Source organism: Myodes glareolus, chromosome 19 (genome assembly GCF_982192425.1).
Source record: "Myodes glareolus chromosome 19, mMyoGla1.1, whole genome shotgun sequence".
Lineage (NCBI taxonomy): Eukaryota > Metazoa > Chordata > Mammalia > Rodentia > Cricetidae > Myodes > Myodes glareolus.
Window position 1 is genome coordinate 45393937 of NC_142044.1, and position 19859 is coordinate 45413795.

Below are 19859 nucleotides of genomic sequence, written 5' to 3' on the forward strand. Positions count from 1 at the left end.
GAAAACTTTCGCGTAAATAAGTTTATGAGTTGACCGTTCCGGGACTCACCACATTTGAGATGAGAATATAATTCCTTACCCCTAAGGAACGACGATTGGCTCCTTATGCCTTAAACTTATGAGTAAGGAAAATAACGATTCGGGGTGACGCCCGAGTCCTCACTGCTAATGTGAGAAGAATTTTTGCGCGGGTAAAGGTTCCCCCCTAGGGCGACCCGCCTACTTTGCGGGATGCCTGGGCGAGGCAATCTGCCCGACCCCATTCATGCTAAAGAAAGTTAAAAAGATGACAAACTGCTTGGGGATGGTGCTGTGTAACCCTCCGTCCCGCGGACGGACTACAAAAGCAGGCTGTCGCCCTATTGGGAATTCCGTTCCAACTGTACACGAGCATACTAAGAAGCAAGTGTCACCCTGTGAGGAATTCCTTTCCTTTTGATGACTTCCTCCAAACATGGAGCGATTTGATTTTTCCCACCAATTCCACGTCTAAGTTAGGGACCGAAAATCAGCTTCCAGGAGCCTCAGGTCTCGTCTCGGAAGAGCAAAGACTCGCTAGCTCATATGGTGGAAAACCAAGGCAGAAAGGGTTTGGGCACGGTCCAGCACATCTCATCCGGGTTTGTTCTCGGAGAATAAGACCAGATCCCTTTCAAATCCCTCAAACCCTAATTTCGCATCCTCAGGCAACACAGACATAACCTGCGGCTATGTCACACAGCTGAAAAGGTCTGCGGGGCCTGAGAATCCAGGTGACTCACCCAAGAGTCCACGTGCAGTTCCAGGGACATACTGGGATAGGTGAGAGGAGGGACTGCCCTGTGACCCCTGCACACTCGTCCTGGCTCCACTCTGGCTTAGCTGAAGGCAAGTGGGGGTGTTTGTATTTATATGGTCCAGCCATTTACTCTTATTCATTTTTGTTCATTCACCAACTGTGCACATGCTGGGTGTCCCTCTCTCCCCACCTTTTTATTTCTTTTAAGATTTATTTATTATGTATGTAGTGTTCTGCCTGCATGTATGCCTGCAGGCCGGAAGAGGGCACCAGATCTCATTATGAATGATTGTGAGCCATCTTGTGGTTGCTGGGAATTGAGCTCAGGTGCTCTGGTGCTCTTAACCTCTGGCTCCTCTCTCCACTTCCCAGTGCTAGAATTACAAACACACACGGCCTAGCCAGCTCCCCAGCCCCTCCAGACGCCTGCTTTTCTTGATGTTTCTGGGAGCTGCCTCTACCAGCCATATACCCTCAAACTCATTTTCACTGCCTGAACGTCTGCCCCTGACGGAGCAGGTATTGACATCCAGCGATCTCAGCAGAGGTGACTTTCCTGCTACCCAGTTGTAAGAGCGGCAGTCGCTCCCACCTGATCTGTCTCCAAATAACTGTCTTCCCAATGTTACCCGTCCAGCACCTTACCCCATAGAATCCAGAGCTGGAGATCAGGGAAAGGCAATAGCAGAGGCATCACAGGCAGGCCTCAACATGAGACAGTGAACCAGGACTCTCCACCTTCCACAGGGTTGTCCTAACCTGGGAGTGACTGTCATCAGTGAGATGACAGGACAAGGGTGGGCTTCCCATCTACTTTTCCCCACTTCCCAAACTCAGAACAGGCAATGCAAATGCATATCTGAAATAAAATATATGTCTGTCCCACATGGCCCTCCTGCCCCTCCCTGGCAATCCCCATGCAGACTCCAGAAGGGTCAATATTAGCAAAGTTTTATTTCAACTCTTTTCTGCCCATAAATGACTAAAAAAAAGCCGGTGTGCAGGAGGCAATGCCACCTGCTGGAGGCAGCGCCAGGCACCGAGTCTGTCTCCAAGGTAAGAGGCACTGCTCAGAGGCCCGCCCCCAGGCTGGGGACCAGGCAGGAGCGAGGTTTGGGATGGAGAAACAAGCCAGCATGGTGGTTCCAGCCCAAGCCGGAGATCCCAAGATCTACCACACTCTGTTGGGTTGACAACTTAGGGCACCCAAGACTGTAAGGAGCGGGCATGAGGTTTCAGAAGGTTCCATGTACTGTCCCAGGAACTCTTGGTCTGCAGGGGGTGGGAAAAGTAGCCTGTCACTGCCAGTCACCCTCCTAAGAGAGCCTCTGGGTGCGGCTGTATAATGTAGTGTGAGGGGCACAGGCCATGCCATGGCCTGAGGCAGGTGAGTGGATATAGGTGTAGACGTGGGTGCTGGGACTGTGGCTTCCCTTTTCTTTTCTGTAGACTGTGGTCCATGACAATGGGTAGACATGGTACTGACAGCTCTGTGTGTCTGTCTGTCTGTATGTGTCTGTCTGTGTGTATCTGTGTGGTGTGTGTATAAGGGGGTCATGGGACATCTCTGATAATGGCTAGTTAGTGCCAAACAGGAGCCTATGCAGAAAGTGGTCAACAGGGACCACCTGATACAAAGTCCTGATCCCAAAGGGGCCCCTCAGGGGCCAGTACAGCTGGATGACCAGGGCCGGGCAGACCAGGCTGAACCCAGGCCCCAGTATGGATGTGAGCTTATGTTATGTGAGGGACAGTAGTGGGGAGGGAAAGGGTGGACAGGTAGCTATGGTGAATACATGAGCAGCAGGCATGGTAATGGCCAGCGTCCAGCCATCAGAAGGTAAAGCATCGCTCCTTGGGGTGGCCCACACGCTCCAGGTTTGGCAAACAGGCAAACTGGATCATGGGTGGAGGTCCACACATCAGTATCAGCGTCTCCTCCCCAGGAGGTGGAAGGTGGTCCCTGATCATCTCCTCATTCACGAAGCCCTGGCTGTAGTTCCAGTCTGTAGAACAAGAGACCAGCTCAGTCAGGATGGAATCGGCTGCCCTGCTGACCCCAGTTTCCCTGCCAGTCCTGTCCTCTCCCAGATGCTATTCATTCCTAAACCTACCACCTGTTGACAGCCTGCAACCAAAACACAAGGCCTTCCCACTTGCCCTCACCCACTTTACAGTTTGGAACCCTGCCCATGGCCCCCACAACTATCTAGGACTATTTAGTCTTGCAGTGCTAGAATAGAGTTTGGCTCATGCATGCTAAACAAGTGGCCTGCCCAGGATAAGGCATATGAGTTTCATTTTATAGAAACAGATGCCCAGAGGAGCCAGAATTGTTCACAGTTACACCCTAGTCTCCCTAAGGAGGTGCCCAGCCCAGGCTGGTCAGAGTGGCATTCTTGACACCTTGAACCCCAGCTGCAAGCTCACCACCTGACTCCTCTGCCACCTCAGAGTCAGCGCACAAGAAGTAGGGTCTGGTTCACAGATGGATTCTGGTCCCTGACCTGAAACTGTTACTCAGTAAACGATGCACAGGCCAGGACTGAAATCCCAGCACTTGAGAGAGACAAGGAAAGGGTGGACGTGAGTTCAAGGCCAGTTTGAGGACTGTAGAGTGAGAATGTCTCACCATAAATAAATAAACAAAAGACTTCCCTAGAAGGGGCAGCAAGTAATAAGGGTCCAGGATCTGACACTGGAGAGGCCAGAACAGACTCTAGGCCTGGGCTCTGGGCGGCAGCTGCTCCCTCCAGGTCCTGCCACCACCTCCCTCTTTTCTGGGCCTGTGTGCACACTACTTCCACCCTTCCCGTCCTTCATAATAGGTAATGTGGCAGAGGGAAGCCAGCACACGGTGGCTGGGGAGGGCTCTGGTCCAGTGTTGACTTTTAAGGACTGGCTGGTTCCGGATGTTCAGAACAATTCTGACACCTCCCAGTCCACCTGAAGATACCTGCTCCAGGCCAGTCCCGGGTCTGTGCCCCAGAGGCACAGACATCCTCTAGATTGGTTTCAAAGTAGGCAGGTGGAGGTAGCGGCTGAGCAGAGGAATGCTGGGCCACTGACACCTGCGACTGAGGCTACCTCTGAGACTCAGGGCTCCGCCAGGCCTGGCAGAGGCCCCTCAAGCCCCTCGTGGCCATCACTCAGGATTATCTCTTGCTTGTCTCTGCCCTCTGAAACCCAGAGGAGCTTCCTCGAAGCCTTCAACACCAACAGAAACAACACAGAAGCTCAAGGTTAAAAAGGCACTGGGGCCAGGGAGATGGCCCAGTGGGTAAAGGCACTTGCTGTGCAAGCCGAGCCTGGAGACCTGGGTTCGATGCCCAGAACTCAACTCCACAAACTTATCCTCTAACCTTCACATGTGTGCTGTGGAATGCATCCTGCAGCACACACACAGACATACAATTACAACGTTGTTAATGTTTTCAAAAGGCACTGACTGACAGGGAGGCGTTGCCTTCTGGTATCTCCTCTATGGGTCTCCAGGTGCAGGAGGCACCAGTGCAGTCCCAGGGGACTCTAGGACTGGGGAGAATCCACTGGGTTTGAGCAATGGGTACCGTGAGCTAAATAACTGAACACATTTATTTCCCAGAGTGACATACAAGGTCTGCTTGTGGCATACATGCATCACAGCCATTATTTCTGTTGTGAGCCTCATCCCTGACTCTTTAGGCCAGCCCTTGTTTTTCTTCCATTTCTACATTCCGTTTGTACCCCTCTGACTCAGCGTGTGAGTCACTGTAAGCTTCCTAGGATTCCTCTAGAACAAGGCGTGGTGCAGCCAGACAGCTGCCTGGGAACGAGCCATCTGACAGGGCAGACGGGAACAGAGCAGAAGCTCAGACATTTTTGCATGGTGTTTCCTTATCCAGGTCCCAAAGGCCCTGGGGAAACCTAGCATTTGCCACACGTGTGGGCTGCTGGTCCCGTGTCTGAGTCCTAAGGGCCTGCTGCTGCTTCCCTATGGGTCAGGATGGTACTGAAGAAAAGGAAAACACCGGCTGATAACCCAGCTCTTGCCCTGCCTGGCCTTGCTATGAAAACCAGCCGTGCGAGATGGCCTGCATTTCCACAGACCACCATGAGGGGGCAGCTCTGGCCCTGACCCCCTCTGGAGGGCGGTCTCAGCAGCTCCCAGGCAAGCCCACCTCCCACAGACACTTTCCTTAAAGAAGAAAAGAAGCCATTCAGACACCCACACCCAGTGCCACGCTGACTCACACACACATGGTATTGAGTAGCTGTTTCTTCCCACTAAAACTCCTTCCTGCCCCAGGGCAGTAAGGCCAAGGCTCATAAAAACGCTATAGAAATTTGGGAGACTGCTGGGGCCTCCCTGGGGTTACAAAAGGCAGGAAAGTGGTCTATGGAAGGGGAGTCTCCAGTGGAGCTGCCTGCAAGCTGCACTGGGATGCCGCGGTCACGAGTGGGTACCATGCTGGGGTGTGCTTCTTGGTGATGCAGCTCCTTGAGAGACACCATGTTCCTGTAAGAGACCCCTCAGCCATTCTCTTGGGTAACCCCCCAAAACTCACTGGACACCAAGCTGAACTTGGGTGGAATCATTCATTTGCTCCCTCTAACCAAGATAAATAGAAACAGTCTAACTTTTTGCCCTCCCCACCCTGGGTTAATAGAAATAGTCTTTGATCTCTCTGCCAGGGGGAGACTAGAAACAGTTTATCTTTTACCTTTGCACTCTTTCCCAGAGGGGACTAGAAACAGTCTCAGGGGGAAGCAGGACAGCTGCTTTCTTTACAGCAAAGACAGTAGTGTTAGTTGCTGTTGTTTTAAGGAGTTAGGGTCCCAAGTGGCTCAGGTTGGCCTTGAACTTGCTAGATGGTTGAGAATGATGAACTTCTAGTCCTCTTACCCCCACCTTCTCCTGAACACTGAGATTGTAGGCATGTGCCACCATGTCCAGCCTGTGTTATGCTGTAGGTCAGACCTAGGGCTTCATGCCTGCAGTGAGCCCACGCCAACACTGATGTGACCACTTAGACCCTCATTATTGACTCAAAGCAGGAAACGAAGAACAGCTCAGCTCCCAGATAGCAGGCTCACGGGAGTTTGGGGGCCTCATTCCCTCCTTCCAGCATGGGCCTGGCTCCTCCACAGCCTCTCTCCAGAGTGAGTGACCAGAGAAAATACATACAAAGGCTGTTCAGATTACAAACCACACAGAAGCTGCCACCCCAACCCTCAGCACTGTCCCAAGGCCTGAGCCAGGCCCAATGAGATAGTGTGGGATTCTCTGTCCAGTGGGGGCAGGGTGGAGAGGGCAGGGCTTCCAGCCTTGCTCTGCTGCTCTCTAGCTGTGTGATGTGGTCACTTACTTCCCCTCTCTGAGAGCAGGTTCCTCCACAGCCATGAACAGGCCATGGGTGCTGAAGGAGCCTGGTGAAGGCTCAGAGCTAAAAGGTGGATGCCTCCCACTTGACCTGGGGTTCCCTGTGCTCACCGTCCGGGGCTTTGTCCACTGTGTACCAGAGTTTGAAGCGAGTGGAATGTTCGTTCCTCAACTCCTCCAGCTCAGGCCGCAGCAGGATGTCTTTCTCCGACTGCAGGAGACAGACCGCCCAGTCAGGAAAGGTGACAGACACCTCAACAGGGACAGACCCAGGAGTGGGTCATCATGCCCCTGTGGACCACACTCAGCAGCTCAGAGGAAGATGCTGAAGGTCACTAGAATCCAGCTACCTTGCCTGCAGGGCCCCTCAAAACAGCTGGCCAACCAGACCCTATAAATGGGGCCTGTGAGCCAGGAATGGAGACACATGCTTATAATTCTAGCATCTAGAGGCAGAAGCAGGAAGACCATGAGTTCAGGACCAGCCTCCACTTGTGGGTTTACAGTCAGCTTAAGCTTTCTCTTTCTTCCTGGCCTAGGCAAGGTCTCTGTGCAGGTATCAAGCTGTGTTTGACAGCTGTGCAGGGACCAAGTCTTAGGACGGTTGAGACTAGATTGGAGACAGGACATGCTTCCCTGGGTTACTGTGCCCGACACATGGGCAGTGCAGAGCTGGGCCTGATGGATCCTGGGGATGATGAACCTGAATCATATCTGGAAAGCACAAGGTGCCAGGGTCTGGCCTCTACACTGCTACAACAGGTGGGACTCGGCCCGGCCTCCCCAGAGATATGAGTTCATATTCATCCACAAAACAAACGATCTGAGAAGGCTCTTGCAAAAGTCCCAGCCTAGTCCACCAGTGAGAAGCTACACAACAGGTCACAAAAGCCAGGCTTCCACAATGCTCAGAGGCCTGCGTCCTAGGCAGCTCACCTCCAACTCTGCCCAGGCCAGTATCCTCCCACTCCACCAGAAGTCCAAGGGGAACTCTGCCCAGGGTGAAGGCAGCACCCAGTGTGCAGGAAGGAGTTTAGGGATAGATAGTTGCCCCGGGGCTCCCTCTTCAGCAGCCCCCCACACCTGCTGTCACCAGAATGTCTGCCCTGGCCCTCATTCCAGACATCCTCGGCACCTCTGCAGAGCCCTGGCCAAGCCCTGAGCCTGCCTCTGCTGGGGACTGTTCACTGACCTGGTTGGCGAAGAGCAGGTAGCACACGGTGTGGTCGTTTGGGTCCTTCATGACGGCGCGAATCACTTGAAGCATTGGGGTGATGCCTATAAAGCAGGGTCCCCACACACTGAGTGATGCCTGCTGGGGCACACCAGTCATCCAAGCAGGGAGAAGCGTGGGACACTGAGGCGTGGCCTCAGACCTGCCTCCCCAATCCTCACATCCTGACCCACCACAGCTCAGCCGGGGCTCCAACCCTTACCTGTCCCTCCTGCAATCATGCCTACAGACTTCACCGTCCTTACAACAGGGTTGGACTTCTTGTCTGCACGGATGGCAAACTTCCCTAGGAAGAGAAAGATGGTTGATTGAAGCAGCTGTGCCCTGTGAGGTCCAGCACAGGGAGAAGACCACACAGCCCCAGCCAGCTGGAGTGGCTCTGTGCAAATGAGTCCTCTCATGGGAAAGAGAGAGCACAGGTGGGCACTCAGACACTGGCTGGCTGGTTTGGGGGCAACCGAGTAAGCAAAACAAGGCAGTCTATAAGTAAACCTGGTCCCCCAAGGACAGCCAGGGGCAGCCCCTGAGCAGGCCACTTACCCTCTAAACAGCCAATGACTAAGGCAGAAGAGAACACCACTTGGCCCCACCTCCCAGCCTTCCCACACAGAACCCCCAGCTCTCCAGTTCCCAGGGATAGCCGCTCCAATCACCTTTGCCCTGGTAGACCAGCAGCCCATTGGGGCCCCGGAATTCAATGGTGTCTCCGATATTCATGTTTTCCAGATACTGGGACATCTTCCCTCCAGCAGGAAACTTGGGATGGGTGTCCTTGAAGTAAACCTGCAAGCCACACAGGTATCTCTCAGACCCCACCCAGCCTTGGGGCACCCCAGCCTCTCCTAAGGTCCCATTCACCCAAACTTAAGCCTTCTACCCCACACTTCACAAAAGCAAGGCTTCCACCTGCCTCACAGGGCTACTAGCGGGAGGGCCATGCTGCACCAGCTGAGGTTCTGTGTCAGCATCTATACATCTGCCAGGGCAGTGAGGCTCTGGGTATCAGCTCGGCCCCGCCCTTCCCTCCTGGTACAGCTTCAGCAGTCACAAAAACATCCCCCTCGACAACTTCCTTCTGGGCCCCTGTGGGATTACTGCCTTGGGAAAGGGGAGGCCTGTGATACAAATGACCTAAGAATATGGACACAGAGGAGCAGCAGTGCCCCTGTCAGGGCTGGGCCGTCTCCCAGGGGCCTAGACCTTAGACACAAGCAGGAGGCTGACCGGGAAGGGGAGAGGTGTTATAGGCTTGGGTACATCGGCCAGCAGGAGCCATGGAGACTCAGGAGGAGCCAGTCAACGGCTTCTTTTTTTTCTCTCTCTCCCTCTCTCTGTCCCTCTCCCTCTGTCCTAGGCTCCCCCACCTCCCTGCACTCTGACCAGAGATTCCAACCCAAACAGATGCTCGGTCCATGACCATTTCCTTTGTTCCTAGACAAAGTCCCAAGCCGGCCTGGGGCATACAGGACCCTGTCTAGCGCTATGGATGTCCCCACCGTTTATCTGCCCCTCAAGGCCCTGCTCTGCACTTGATTTTTCTTTTTTCTGAGACAGGATTTCTTTGTGTAACTGCCTTAGCTGCCCTGGAACTCATTCCGTAGACCAGGCTGGCCTTGAACCCACAGAGATCCACCTGCCTTCTCCCACCACCCCCACCCCGCAAGAGCAGGCATTAAAGGCGCACGCCACCATGGCCTGGTTCTGTTCTGTACCTGTCAGTTCTCAAGTCCTCTGACTTCTGAGCCTTTACCCCTGGAAGGTTTCCCTTTTCCTCCTCACCCGGCCAATACTCACTCCGCTAGAGGTCTCCCCCTCTCTGCCACCTGAGGAGGAAGTAGGTTTCCACACCCCACCCTGCCACCCGCAGTCATGCCCTGGGGACCCTACCTTGACCACCAAGTCCACGAAGCCCTTGTCATCATCGCTGGAGACGGGAGTGTAGGGCCGAATGACCAAGTTCCCATCGATCCTACTTGAGAGGTAGATGTGCTGGCCTGTAAGGCAGGGAGGGGTCATTTGGGTCAGGCACCATCCCCCCAGGAGCTTTACTTCCCATGACCCTACACCTGTTTCACAATCAAACTCTGGTCCGGCCTTGGCTCCTACCTCAGAGGGATTCCCAGCATGCCTTAGCACTGGTCTCTACACCTGTGCTGGTGCCACTGTCGGGGACACAGACCCCCTCCTCCCACTGGACTGCAGGGAGGAGATGAGCTAGGTTGGGCAGACTCACCAATGGGAAGGCCCAGGATGTGCTGGGGTGAAGGCAGGGCAAAGCGGAAGCGCCGTGTGTCGTGACTGATGATCTGTAAAGAGGCAGAGCTGCTGGACCTCAGAGGTCCCCACGCCAATCCCTCAGCAGTGACAATGACATCACCAGCACACATATACTGGGGGGGGGCAGTCACATGTCTGGTGGGCCTCTGCTCTTGCAGAGAAGGCCATATAACTGGGTGGTCAAAGGAAGGATGAACATACGGTCCCAAAGAGGGATAACAGACAATCCAGAAAATTCCACATGGTGGTGGGAAGGATCCACCTCTACTCTCTGGAGCCTAAGATAACAGGAGCAACTTATGACGGGACTAAAAAGGAGCAGAGCTGAGACAGAATCATTATGTGCCAAACCTGGCAGCAGAAGGTTCTAGAAGTCACTGCAGCCAAGAGCCCACAAGGAGTGAGTGGCTGAAGCTGAGCTATGTAGAGCCAGGAGCCATAGCAACCTCTACTGCCTGGGAGGTCCTGGGGTTGGCCACAGCCAACAGCCCAAAGTCAGGCCTCCACCCTCCACCCTCCACAGACTGGGCACTAGGGCAGAGTCAACAGCTGGACTGTGGAGGACACTTCCCCTCCAGGGATGGCCGCAGCTGCTTAAGAGCCGAAGGAAAGGACCGAGAGACCTCCTGAGACCCCTGTGGGAAGATCAAGCAGTTCGCCAGTGAGTTCTAGCCAGAGCTGACTGTGGATCCTCTCCTGGCACCCAAGCTGGCTCGAGAAGAGCCAGCATCTGCAGGGCCGCACCCACAGGGGGAAGCATCACAGATGGCCGCAGCACTAACACCTGGGGGTAAAAGGCAGGTGTCCCCATCTTAGGTCAGACTGAGAAAGAAGGCCTTGGCCATCGGGAAGAAATCAGCACAAGGAGGCTGTTGGGCAGGGGAAACCCCACCCTGCACATTTGAGCAGAGGAAACGTTGGAGAAGGCTCTCTGTGCGCCACTACTCAGGGCAAAGCTGTGGGCCACCCTGCCTCCCAGAACCTTTGGGCTGGGTCAAATGAGGCCTCAAGCTGACCGGGAGCAGAGTCCAGCAATACTGACTGGGCCTAAGGGCCAACGGCAGACACCACCCCCTGGAGATTTTTTTCGAGAGGAAGTACAGATAACTACTAAGACAGTGTCTGGCAAGGCAGCTTGGCAGAACCACAAAGCAGGTTCACCTGCTGACAGGGAGGGGCAGCAGCAGGCTGTGGAGAGGGAGGGGAAGAAGCTGAAGTCCAGAAACGCCATGTGCCCATTCAGTGGGGACAGGAGGGTTCCCATTGTGTGAACTTGTGTCCTCATAAAGCACACTAGACAGTCTCAGAAAACAAGCAAACAAACCAAACCGAAGAAGGCAGCTTTGAATCATGTAAACTCATCTGCACTGTGCGGGCAAAATAGAAGCAGGCCTCAAGCTTCCAAAATGGGTGGGGAGGGGAAGCCCCACCGCACAAGCAGAAGTGTTACAGTGACACACAAATCATATCACACTTTAATGATTAAAATGCAGCAAAGAGGGGAGATGAAAATGAAAAACAAAAACAGGTTAAGAGGGCTGAAATGAGGGGTGAGCCCTGAGCACCTTGCTTAAAGCCCTGGGTTCCATGATCAGTAACACAAGCCAAGAACCTGACAAACAAGGTTTAAAAACATCATGCTGGGGGCTGGAGAGATGGCTCAGTAGTTGGGAGCACTGACTGTTCTTCCAGAGGACCCAGGTTCAATTCCCAGCATCCACATGGCAGCTTATAACTATCTGTAACTCCAGTTCCAGGGATCCAACACACTTACAGATGCAGATGTAGGCAAAACATAAAAAATACACTTTTTTTTTTATTAAAACATGATGCTGGCTGGGTGCGGTGGTACACACCTTTAATCTCAACACTTGGGAGGCAGACTCATCTCTGAGTTCAAGGCCAGCCTGGTCTACAGAGTGAGTTCCAGGATAGCCAAAGCTACACAGAGAAACCCTGTCTTGAAAAACCAAAGGGGAAAAAAACAAGCAAAAAAAAAAACATGATGCTGGGTCTGGTGGCACTCGGGTAGTGCTTGCCTTTAGTCCTAGCACTCACAGGCAGAGGCAGGGGCATTTCTGTGAGTTCCAGGCCAGCCTCACTTACTGTAAAATCTTGTCTCCAAAAAAAAAAAAAAAAAAACCAAAAAACAAAACATGAGAACTCCACTTTGGTAAAAAAAAAAAAAAAAAAGTATGCATGTGTCTACATATGTACATGCATGTGTCTACACATATGTACAAGACTTACTGAGAGGCCAGAGGTCTCAGTAGGAGAGGATTTGTTTATTTTGAATTTTCCCTTCTGTCTCCTCCACAACACTAAGAACATTACAGACTTGCATCTGTGAGCACCATCAGTTCCCCACGGAGATAATCAATTCCATGGTCACACATTCCAAGCGGAGACCTGGGTCCAGGGCCTGAAGCCAAGGTTCCTCAACTCCTCTAGGCTTTGACTCTCTGCTCCCTGACTCAGTTTTCCTGCCACACCCCTCTGGAAGCAACAAGGGGAAGCCAGGAATAGAGCAGGGAGGGCCTTGAGGAAAAGGGAGGGCATCTAGGCAGGAGGGGAGCAGCTCAGCCTGGGTCCTGACCAGAGGACTGGTCTGGTGCAGACATAGTTCATAGAGGCAGCGAGAGGAAGACATCCAGGCTAACGAAAACCAGGCTGCATCTACCACTCGGGCAGGGGAAGGGAGCTCTTATCTCCAAGGTGCAGGGTGCTCAGCCTCTCACCCTGTTCCCCAGGCTAAGTAGGGGTGTGTACCCAGAAGTCCCACTCTCATACTCTATGGACAGTGAACATGGAGGTGGCCAGAGGGTGTTACATTACCCCGCAGTATAACAGTTACCGTCTTCACCAGAGCAGCTTTGACACCCCACCCCCAGATTCTATGACTTTCCCCCACAGAAGGGAAAGGATGGGCTGGGGAGGGTCAGGGGACTCCCACCTGAGATTCCGGCCACTCCCTTCTGTACCTCCTGTCAGCTGGGGTCAGATGTGGTTCCCTGCTAACTGACTGGGTCTAAGGGCCTCCTGGAGGTGCTACAGTGCACAGGGTTAACCCAAGGGGCCCTCCACCTAAGCCATGTGGGGAAATCCATCATCCATGTCGGGGTGAGGCTTTTCGGTGGTATGGCTGCTTTGGGGTCACCCATGCTTTGAAAGTAAGTCCAATAAACTCACTGGTACCCAGGGTGGCTTGTGGTAGACTGGTACTTTGGTTTGTCACTGTGCCCTATCTGGAGGGAACAGACGTCTGTTTCACCCTCCCAGGGAAGGAGTTCACACAACAGAGAGTAGGGTCTGAATCCCTCTGTTACTTCTCCGTAGCCTTAGGAAGGGATATCCCTGTGTCTTGCCATCCGTAAAAGGGGCAGGTGATGGGGTGATGAGGTGCCCCGGAGCCACAGGGATGCTGGAACGTGGGGTGGGGCAGTCACCTCCTTGTCGATGAGCCGCAGCGGGTACTTGATGTCGGGGTTCTCGAGGGTGATGGCCGGTGAAGAGCGCTGGAACAGCTTCATAAAGAGGCTGTAGAGGAACCAGACCGGAGAGAGCACCACGTGGCTCAACTGCAAGGACAGAGTGGGCCCCAGGTCAACATGGGCAGGAAGAAGCTCGGCTACCCCCTTACAGGTGACTGGGACCTTCTTTCTCCAGTCTTGTCCAGGGAACTCCATTTGGCAGCCCGTTAGAACTACCAAAACCAGACTTACGACGCCTGCCACATCTCTCAGCCATCTGTGCCCAGTGCCACGAGAAAAGTTTTGAAAAACCTTGAACTTCTGGTCCTCCTGATTCCACCTCCCGACTGTGGAGATTACAGGCATAATGTGTCTGGTATGCAGGGCAAGGTCTCTACTGACTGAGTCAAATCCCAGGCCCAAGTTCCAGTTCTTAGCCCCATTCAGAATCCACCTCAGAGCCCTGTGCTGACCACAGGGCTCCAAGCATCTATGAACCTGAATCCTAGGGGTCACTGACCCCACACTTTCTCCTCCTTCCTTCCCCTCAGAACCAAGGAAACAAGCCAGGGAGGTTGGAGAAGTTGAGTCACTCCCCATAAATAATGACCCCGAATCTCTCCCTGGTGATGTGCTGTGCCTTCAGCAATGGGCTGGGCACTGCTCCTCACTGGCTGAGTAGCCCTGGGCAGCTGTTTTTGGAAGTTGGGCTTAGCTCAAAGAGTGAGTCACTGGATCTGGCCCAGGCCCTTTCTCAGCTTCCTGGTTAGCAGGGATGTGAACAGCCTCAAGCACAGGCTCCTACTTCTACTGCCATGACCTCTCCACTATGGCAGACTGAAATCACAAGCCAAAAGCTCTTTCCTCTCTGGCTATTTCTATCAGTCATTAGGATCACAAGAAAACGGCTCTCACCCACTGAGCCATTTGGTTAGCCCTGTTGTAGCCCCTAAGGAAGGATATTGTTGCTCTCAAGGCCCAGCCCCACTGTCTTCTCTCTCAAAGCCCTGAGAGGACTCCCCACCCCGCAGCAGCTCAGAGAGTACTCTGCCTGAACAAAGGTTCACCATGAGGAGTGAGTTAAGGAGCAGTGAGTTAAGCTGGGGGCTCCCCTGATTCCCAGAGGGGTGTGCAACCTAAGAAGTGGAGGGACCATAAACCTGACACACTCCTCACCCCTAAACTGGTTCTGCAGGTTCCAGCAGCCCAGCAGCCAAGGGCCCTTTGTTGGGTCCAGAACAAACTGCCTCTCTCCTAACCAAGGCCACACCCCATGGGCTCCTGGTATGTGACCCAAAGGGTCTAAAAAGGGTCAATGGCTGGACCACACCCACTTAGTGAGCACTACTATGCCCAGCGTCATGCAAGCATCTTTTCTGACCCATGGCTCACTGAAGGACCAAGTTGGCATGAGTGTAAGCTCAAAGAGATTCAGGTTTTTGTTTTGTTTTTTTGTTTGTTTGTTTTATGTTGTTGTTTCATTTAGGGTTTTTTGGTTTTGTTTTTGTTTTTCAAGAGAAGGTTTCTCTGTGTAGCCCTGGTTGTCCCAGAACTCTCTTTGTAGACCAGGCTGGCCTCGAACTCACAGAGATCCACCTGCCTCCGTCTCCCAAGTGCTGTGATTAAAGGCCCGAGCCAGCACCACCTAGCGAGACCCAGTTTTGAGGTCCAGCCCAGAATTCAGAAAGGGTCCCCTAAGGCTTAGGGCTCTGGAGAAAGTGAATGAGGCTTCCAAAGGTCATGCACAGAGGAAACACCAGCCACAAACCCTGAGTTGGCACTGTTCCAAGGTCAAGGCCATGCGTCCCTGGGCCCACCCCACTTCAGCCCTTGACTATAAATCTAGTAGCTACTCCAAGTCACAGAGCCTAGCTACTCCAGGCTTGAGGGAATCATCCTGTCCCAAGTCACACCAAAGTCTCAGGATCATATCCATGTCACATCTGCCAGCTTACTCAGGGTAAGCAAGTGGCTGACCACAGAGACAAAACGAAGTAAGAATGAGACCGCAATTTGACCTCAGGGCTTTTCAGTCCCATCTTGTTGTTCCTGAGTCACCTCTGGGGACAGGTCCTACTGTGCTCACATCACTGTCCACAGCTCAGATCCAGACACCAAGCCCCTATAGAAGGTTCAAGCATATTTCCAACCCCAGCTTCCCAAACCAACACGCTGCTCCACTCCCCCAACACGCACTAGCGTTCCCACCACCAACCTTCAAGGCACCTATTCTGTGGCTCCAACATAGGCCTCCCCTCCCTGCTCCCTCCACAACTCACCTTGCTCCAGCGTTTGCACACTTTCCTTTCTGCCCCCAAAGCCCTGCCTCTAGATGCATCTGGCCAGCTTCTCCTATGACTCTTTCAGAACCCAACTCAAATGTTAAAGTTTTCCTGGGGAGCCATGCCTAGCTCTCCTGGCACAACCTTAATTTCTCTGTAAGCTCTCTGAAGAGAGGAACCACTCTGGAGGCTTTTCTTCTACTAGATGGTTCCATGGCATGTAGCAAAACCACATCCAGAAACCACCTCTGTCAGGAGTCCTGGGGATGAGCACCGATGACTCTGCACAACTGGACCTATGCTTGGCATACCCTGCTTTATCTCCCCCAGCAGGACTGTTCGGAGTTCACAGGTTCACTAGCTGGAGTCCCCTTGGCCCGCAGGGGGCCTCCCAGGGCCTGCCACACACCTGGATCATTCCTGACCCTCTGCCATGGGCTCCTGCTGTGGTTTGAATGGGGAATATCCCCCATAGGCTCATGGATCTGAATATTTGGTCCTGAGTTCATGGTGTTATTTAGTGATGTCCTAGAACCTTTAGGAGGTACAGCCTTGCTGGAAGAAGGGCTGGGGACAGATCAGCTATCTCTGCTTCCTTTGCGTGGTTGATGTGATCCCCCAGCTGCCTGCTCCTGCCGCCATGCCTTCCCTGCCATGGTGAACTTTAGCCCTCTGAAACCATGAGCCAAAACAAACTCTTCCTTAGGTTGCCATTGGTCACGCTGCTTTAACACAATAATAGAAAAACAACTACCACAGAGTGCAGCTGTCCCCTTCCCCATTTAACAAAGGAGGCTCAGAAGGGCCCAACATGGAGTTCAGATTTGGTTCCATGTGTGGACCAGCCCACAATCCTCCCTCACCCTAAACCCACCAGTACTGGTCAGTTTTGAGGGCAGTGTCTACAAAGACACCCCTGTGTCAGGACTCTGGGTGGGTCCCAGAGGGTAAGCTAGGGTCCCCACACAGTCCCTCCACCGGTCCTGGGTTCAGAATGTCCCACCTCTCCTGTCTCCAGGTAACTTATGGTTGCCTGGTCACCATTACTCCAGCACTTGGTGCAGGAGGCACTCAGCAAATATTTGTGCAGTTGCCGAAAGGACAACATCCCTCTCTCCTGACCCCTCATGCCTCTCTGACTTCTTGTGTTGTCTAGAAAGCTCCCTAATTGGCTTAGCATAGGCTATGGAGGGAACCAGGCCACTTGCCTCTTGCTTTGGAGCATGCTCAGAAGGTGTAGGTCTCAAGAGCCAGGCCCAGCCTCTGGCTGCGCCCAATAGGCACTGTCCTCTTACCTCAACCCTCAGGCTGCATCTGGGAGGTGCTCTCAGTTAAGATAAGCAAACAGGCACTTTGGTGAGAAGCCTGAGTCCAAGGACACTCCTGGACACTGGGAAGGGAGAGGTGAACCTTCTTCAATGTAAAAACTCCTATCTAGAAAGGTAGCTGTGACAAGCCATCCCAGCTGTCATTCATTCAGTCAACAACCCCAGCAGGCACTCCTGTGTCTAAAGTAGGTGTGTGTGTGTGTGGCCCAGGCCTAAACCCCACGCCCAAGGAGCTCAAACGACAGGGGGAGACAGGCCCACTCACAGGGCTACTGCATCAAGGCCAGGAGCAGAAGAGTTAAGGCTTGATCTCTGACAGTTAGAGGCCCAACCAGACTCACTCACCAGGGGCTGGATGTATTCTGTCCTCACTGGCATCAGGTAAACAGGCTGTCCCCATCCCTTCGCAGCACCACCCTAGTCCCAGTAGCAGTGGCCAAGTAAACAGGAGGCAGATGGCTGAGGCCAAGTCACTGCCCCAGTTCCTCCTCAGCTGTGTGTGCGCGCACACACACACGCACACACACACACAAGCACACACACCTTACCCCAACCAGTTTCAAGTCCTTGGGAGCAGCTGCTTCCCAGACCTTCACACTCCGGCCATACCGGCCATACCGTGTACCAAGAAACCCACCCCTTCTTCTCCTTGCTCTGACAGCAAAGAGAGATAAAGAAAACTGGGTGCCAATGTCCAAGATGGGAGCCCTGAACTCACTTAACATCATAGCAAAAGGGTGCTGCTCGCTCTGGCATTCTCCCCTCTAGGACCCTGGAATCCACTCTGCCTAGGCTGGATAGGGAAAATGGGCATCTCTGCCCCACCCTCCCTTTCCTGCAAGAGCCAGGTCCCTAACCTGGGGCTTAAACAAACCAGTCACCGACTTGCTTACCTGCCCACCTCCCACTCGCCTGCTGTCCTGCCCTATCTAGTGACCACAGCCCTGGTCTTGTTCTAAGTAGGAGGAAGTGGGAGGAAATGGAGGAAGTCCTGAAGCGGGGGGCTCTGGGCTGGGCTCCAGACTCTGGGGGCAGGGAGCCCAGGAGGAGGAACAGGTGGTTAGTGGAGCCACCCTCTGAGCATTCTACACCACCAACCAGGCTTGGGTTGCCAGGAGCCAGTGGGAAGGCCTTCTCGACTCTACAAGAGGAATGGGTCTGTCAGGGCTTGCTGGAACTTACGGACAGGCAGAGCGGCAGTCCAGAACAGTACGCCAAGCCTGCAATGTTTTCCAGACGGATAGCTGACTTGAGTGCCCTCCTCTGGGCTAGAGCCCCCAATATATGCAGGAAGCCTCCCACAGGGCCTGCATGGCCCAGATAAGACACCTGGTACACGTGATGCCCAGCAGCCACCCACAGAGCACATGGCCTCCAGGACAAGAGGCTGGACCGTGTATACTGTAGGCATCAGACACTATGTGGGATCCCAGTTGATCCCCTAAGTCAAGGACAACACCAAGCAATCCTTGGACAGATGAGGTGAGGCCAGGGTGAGGGTCTCCTGATTAGAGCTCTACTGCTGACTTAGCATGAATGGGTGCAACAGCCAGGAGCTGGGGTGCTGTGACAAACCCACCAACATGGTCCAGAAGGTGGGGAGAGCCTGGAAGGCAGGGGAGGGCAGGGGGCCAAGGGCAGCCTCTGGGGAAACTGGTCAGAATGTCACTGTGAGGTGATGTCACTCTGGGGTGATGCCTTGGGCCCAGACTGCTCCTTGAATGGACCATTCTAGATTGACCACTCTCTCAAGAGCAAATGCCAGGCCAAGAAGCCAGACTTCTGTCTTCAGCAGAAGTCTTGGGTCTCACAGAGAGGAGGACAACCTCCATGACAGGTGCTGGCCTAATTTTCCCACATCCAAAAAGCTGGGCACCTCAAAGTTAGGGTGTGTTTATGTGGTTGGGGCTGGGCACACTTCACATGGATGCTCTTAAGAAATAAGGAAGAGAAGGTGGTCTCCAGTTGCTGAGAGGGGGCCTCAGTCAACCCAGAGGGACAGCAGGAGGGTAGATTTATTGATATTAGAAGGTCCCAGAATCCTTAGTGTTCTGGGCTGGTGGCCAAGTCTAAGTGACACTTCAGTAACAACATAGCTGTGTGAGTAACAGGAATGGATGGCCAAGGCCTGAATGTGACAGCAGCGAAGTGACAGACAGCAGGAAAGATCCTGGCCAGCCACCAGCCTTGTTTATGGCAAAAAGATGCCCCCAACCCCTGCTTTAGAGATATCCTACACATTTTGCCCGTGCACATATGCACCCCAAAGTTCTCACTCTAGCCCATGCCAGCTCACACGTGTCCACTATTCACACATGCGTGTCTTCACGCCCATGACTTCATTCTCACACACCTGGGCACCCACAGCATACTGCCCGTTCACAAAACCCTCAGGTGCGCACTCATTACAGATGCATGCGTTTCACATTCTCACGGGCTGGGCTCAGTCGCTCCAACTTTCTCACTCTCACAAGTCACGCCCACTCACGCGGGCACACACGTCACTCATTCCCTGTCACGTTCGTGCACACCCAGGAGGGTCCCCCAAAGTCCGCCCCGCGCCCAGGCCCCTCTGGCCTGCGGCAGAACCGGTGTGGCGCGGCCACTAGCCAGGGCGTGAGTCATGGCCCGCAAGGGGCCGGGTGGGACGCGGTGCGCGAGAACGGATGCTGGGTGTCCCGGATCGTACCGGGTCCCCACGGCGCGCACCTGGCGACCCCTGACCACTGCCACCTACCGTGCTCAGCTGGGACCCCATGGTGGCGGAGAAGACAGTAGCTGCGCTGCTCTGCACCCGCTACTCGGCCGGTCGCTCCCCCCAACGACCCACCCCAGCCGCAACACCTCGGAGGCGGAGCCGCTAGGCGGAGCCAGTCAGGAGGGCTGTGGTGGGCGGATTGGGGCGGGACTCCTGGTGTTCCCGCCCACCACTTCCGCCCTGCGAGGACTGGAGTGCGTTCTGAGTGGCTGTCTGCGCTGCACGGAAGAGGCTCGGCGGGACCAGCCGGGACGGCGCCGCTGTGTGGCCTCGGGCGGTAGCTGATGTCCTCTGGGCCTGTTTTGTACGGGTGTAGAGAACAAGATGGCCCTCCCCATGATAAGCTCTCAAATAGTCAGCCCTGGAAGTT

At 54.0% G+C, this 19859-nt stretch overlaps 1 protein-coding gene and 1 non-coding gene across 3 annotated transcripts; one reads left to right on the plus strand and one right to left on the minus strand.

Annotated features, from left to right (window-relative positions):
- The first annotated feature begins 105 nt into the window (after positions 1–105).
- LOC125407520 (U12 minor spliceosomal RNA) lies at positions 106–256 on the plus strand. The gene has a single exon (XR_007234244.2). It is a non-coding gene; the product is annotated as a U12 minor spliceosomal RNA (small nuclear RNA).
- Positions 257–1713: 1457 nt separating this feature from the next.
- Cyb5r3 (cytochrome b5 reductase 3) lies at positions 1714–19625 on the minus strand. Of its 2 annotated transcripts, none has more exons than XM_048445007.2 (9): positions 19469–19625; positions 13098–13229; positions 9608–9680; positions 9262–9368; positions 8028–8157; positions 7577–7660; positions 7333–7418; positions 6252–6351; positions 1714–2784 (listed from the first exon to the last, which is right to left on the minus strand). In XM_048445007.2, the coding sequence occupies exons 1-9, from the start codon at positions 19487–19489 to the stop codon at positions 2612–2614; spliced, it is 906 nt and encodes a 301-aa protein (XP_048300964.1). In that variant the 5' UTR covers positions 19490–19625; the 3' UTR covers positions 1714–2611. The 2 variants fall into 2 exon arrangements, with proteins under 2 accessions (XP_048300964.1, XP_048300965.1); XM_048445008.2 differs by lacking the exon at positions 19469–19625 and adding an exon at positions 17914–18047.
- Between the last annotated feature and the right edge of the window lie 234 nt (positions 19626–19859).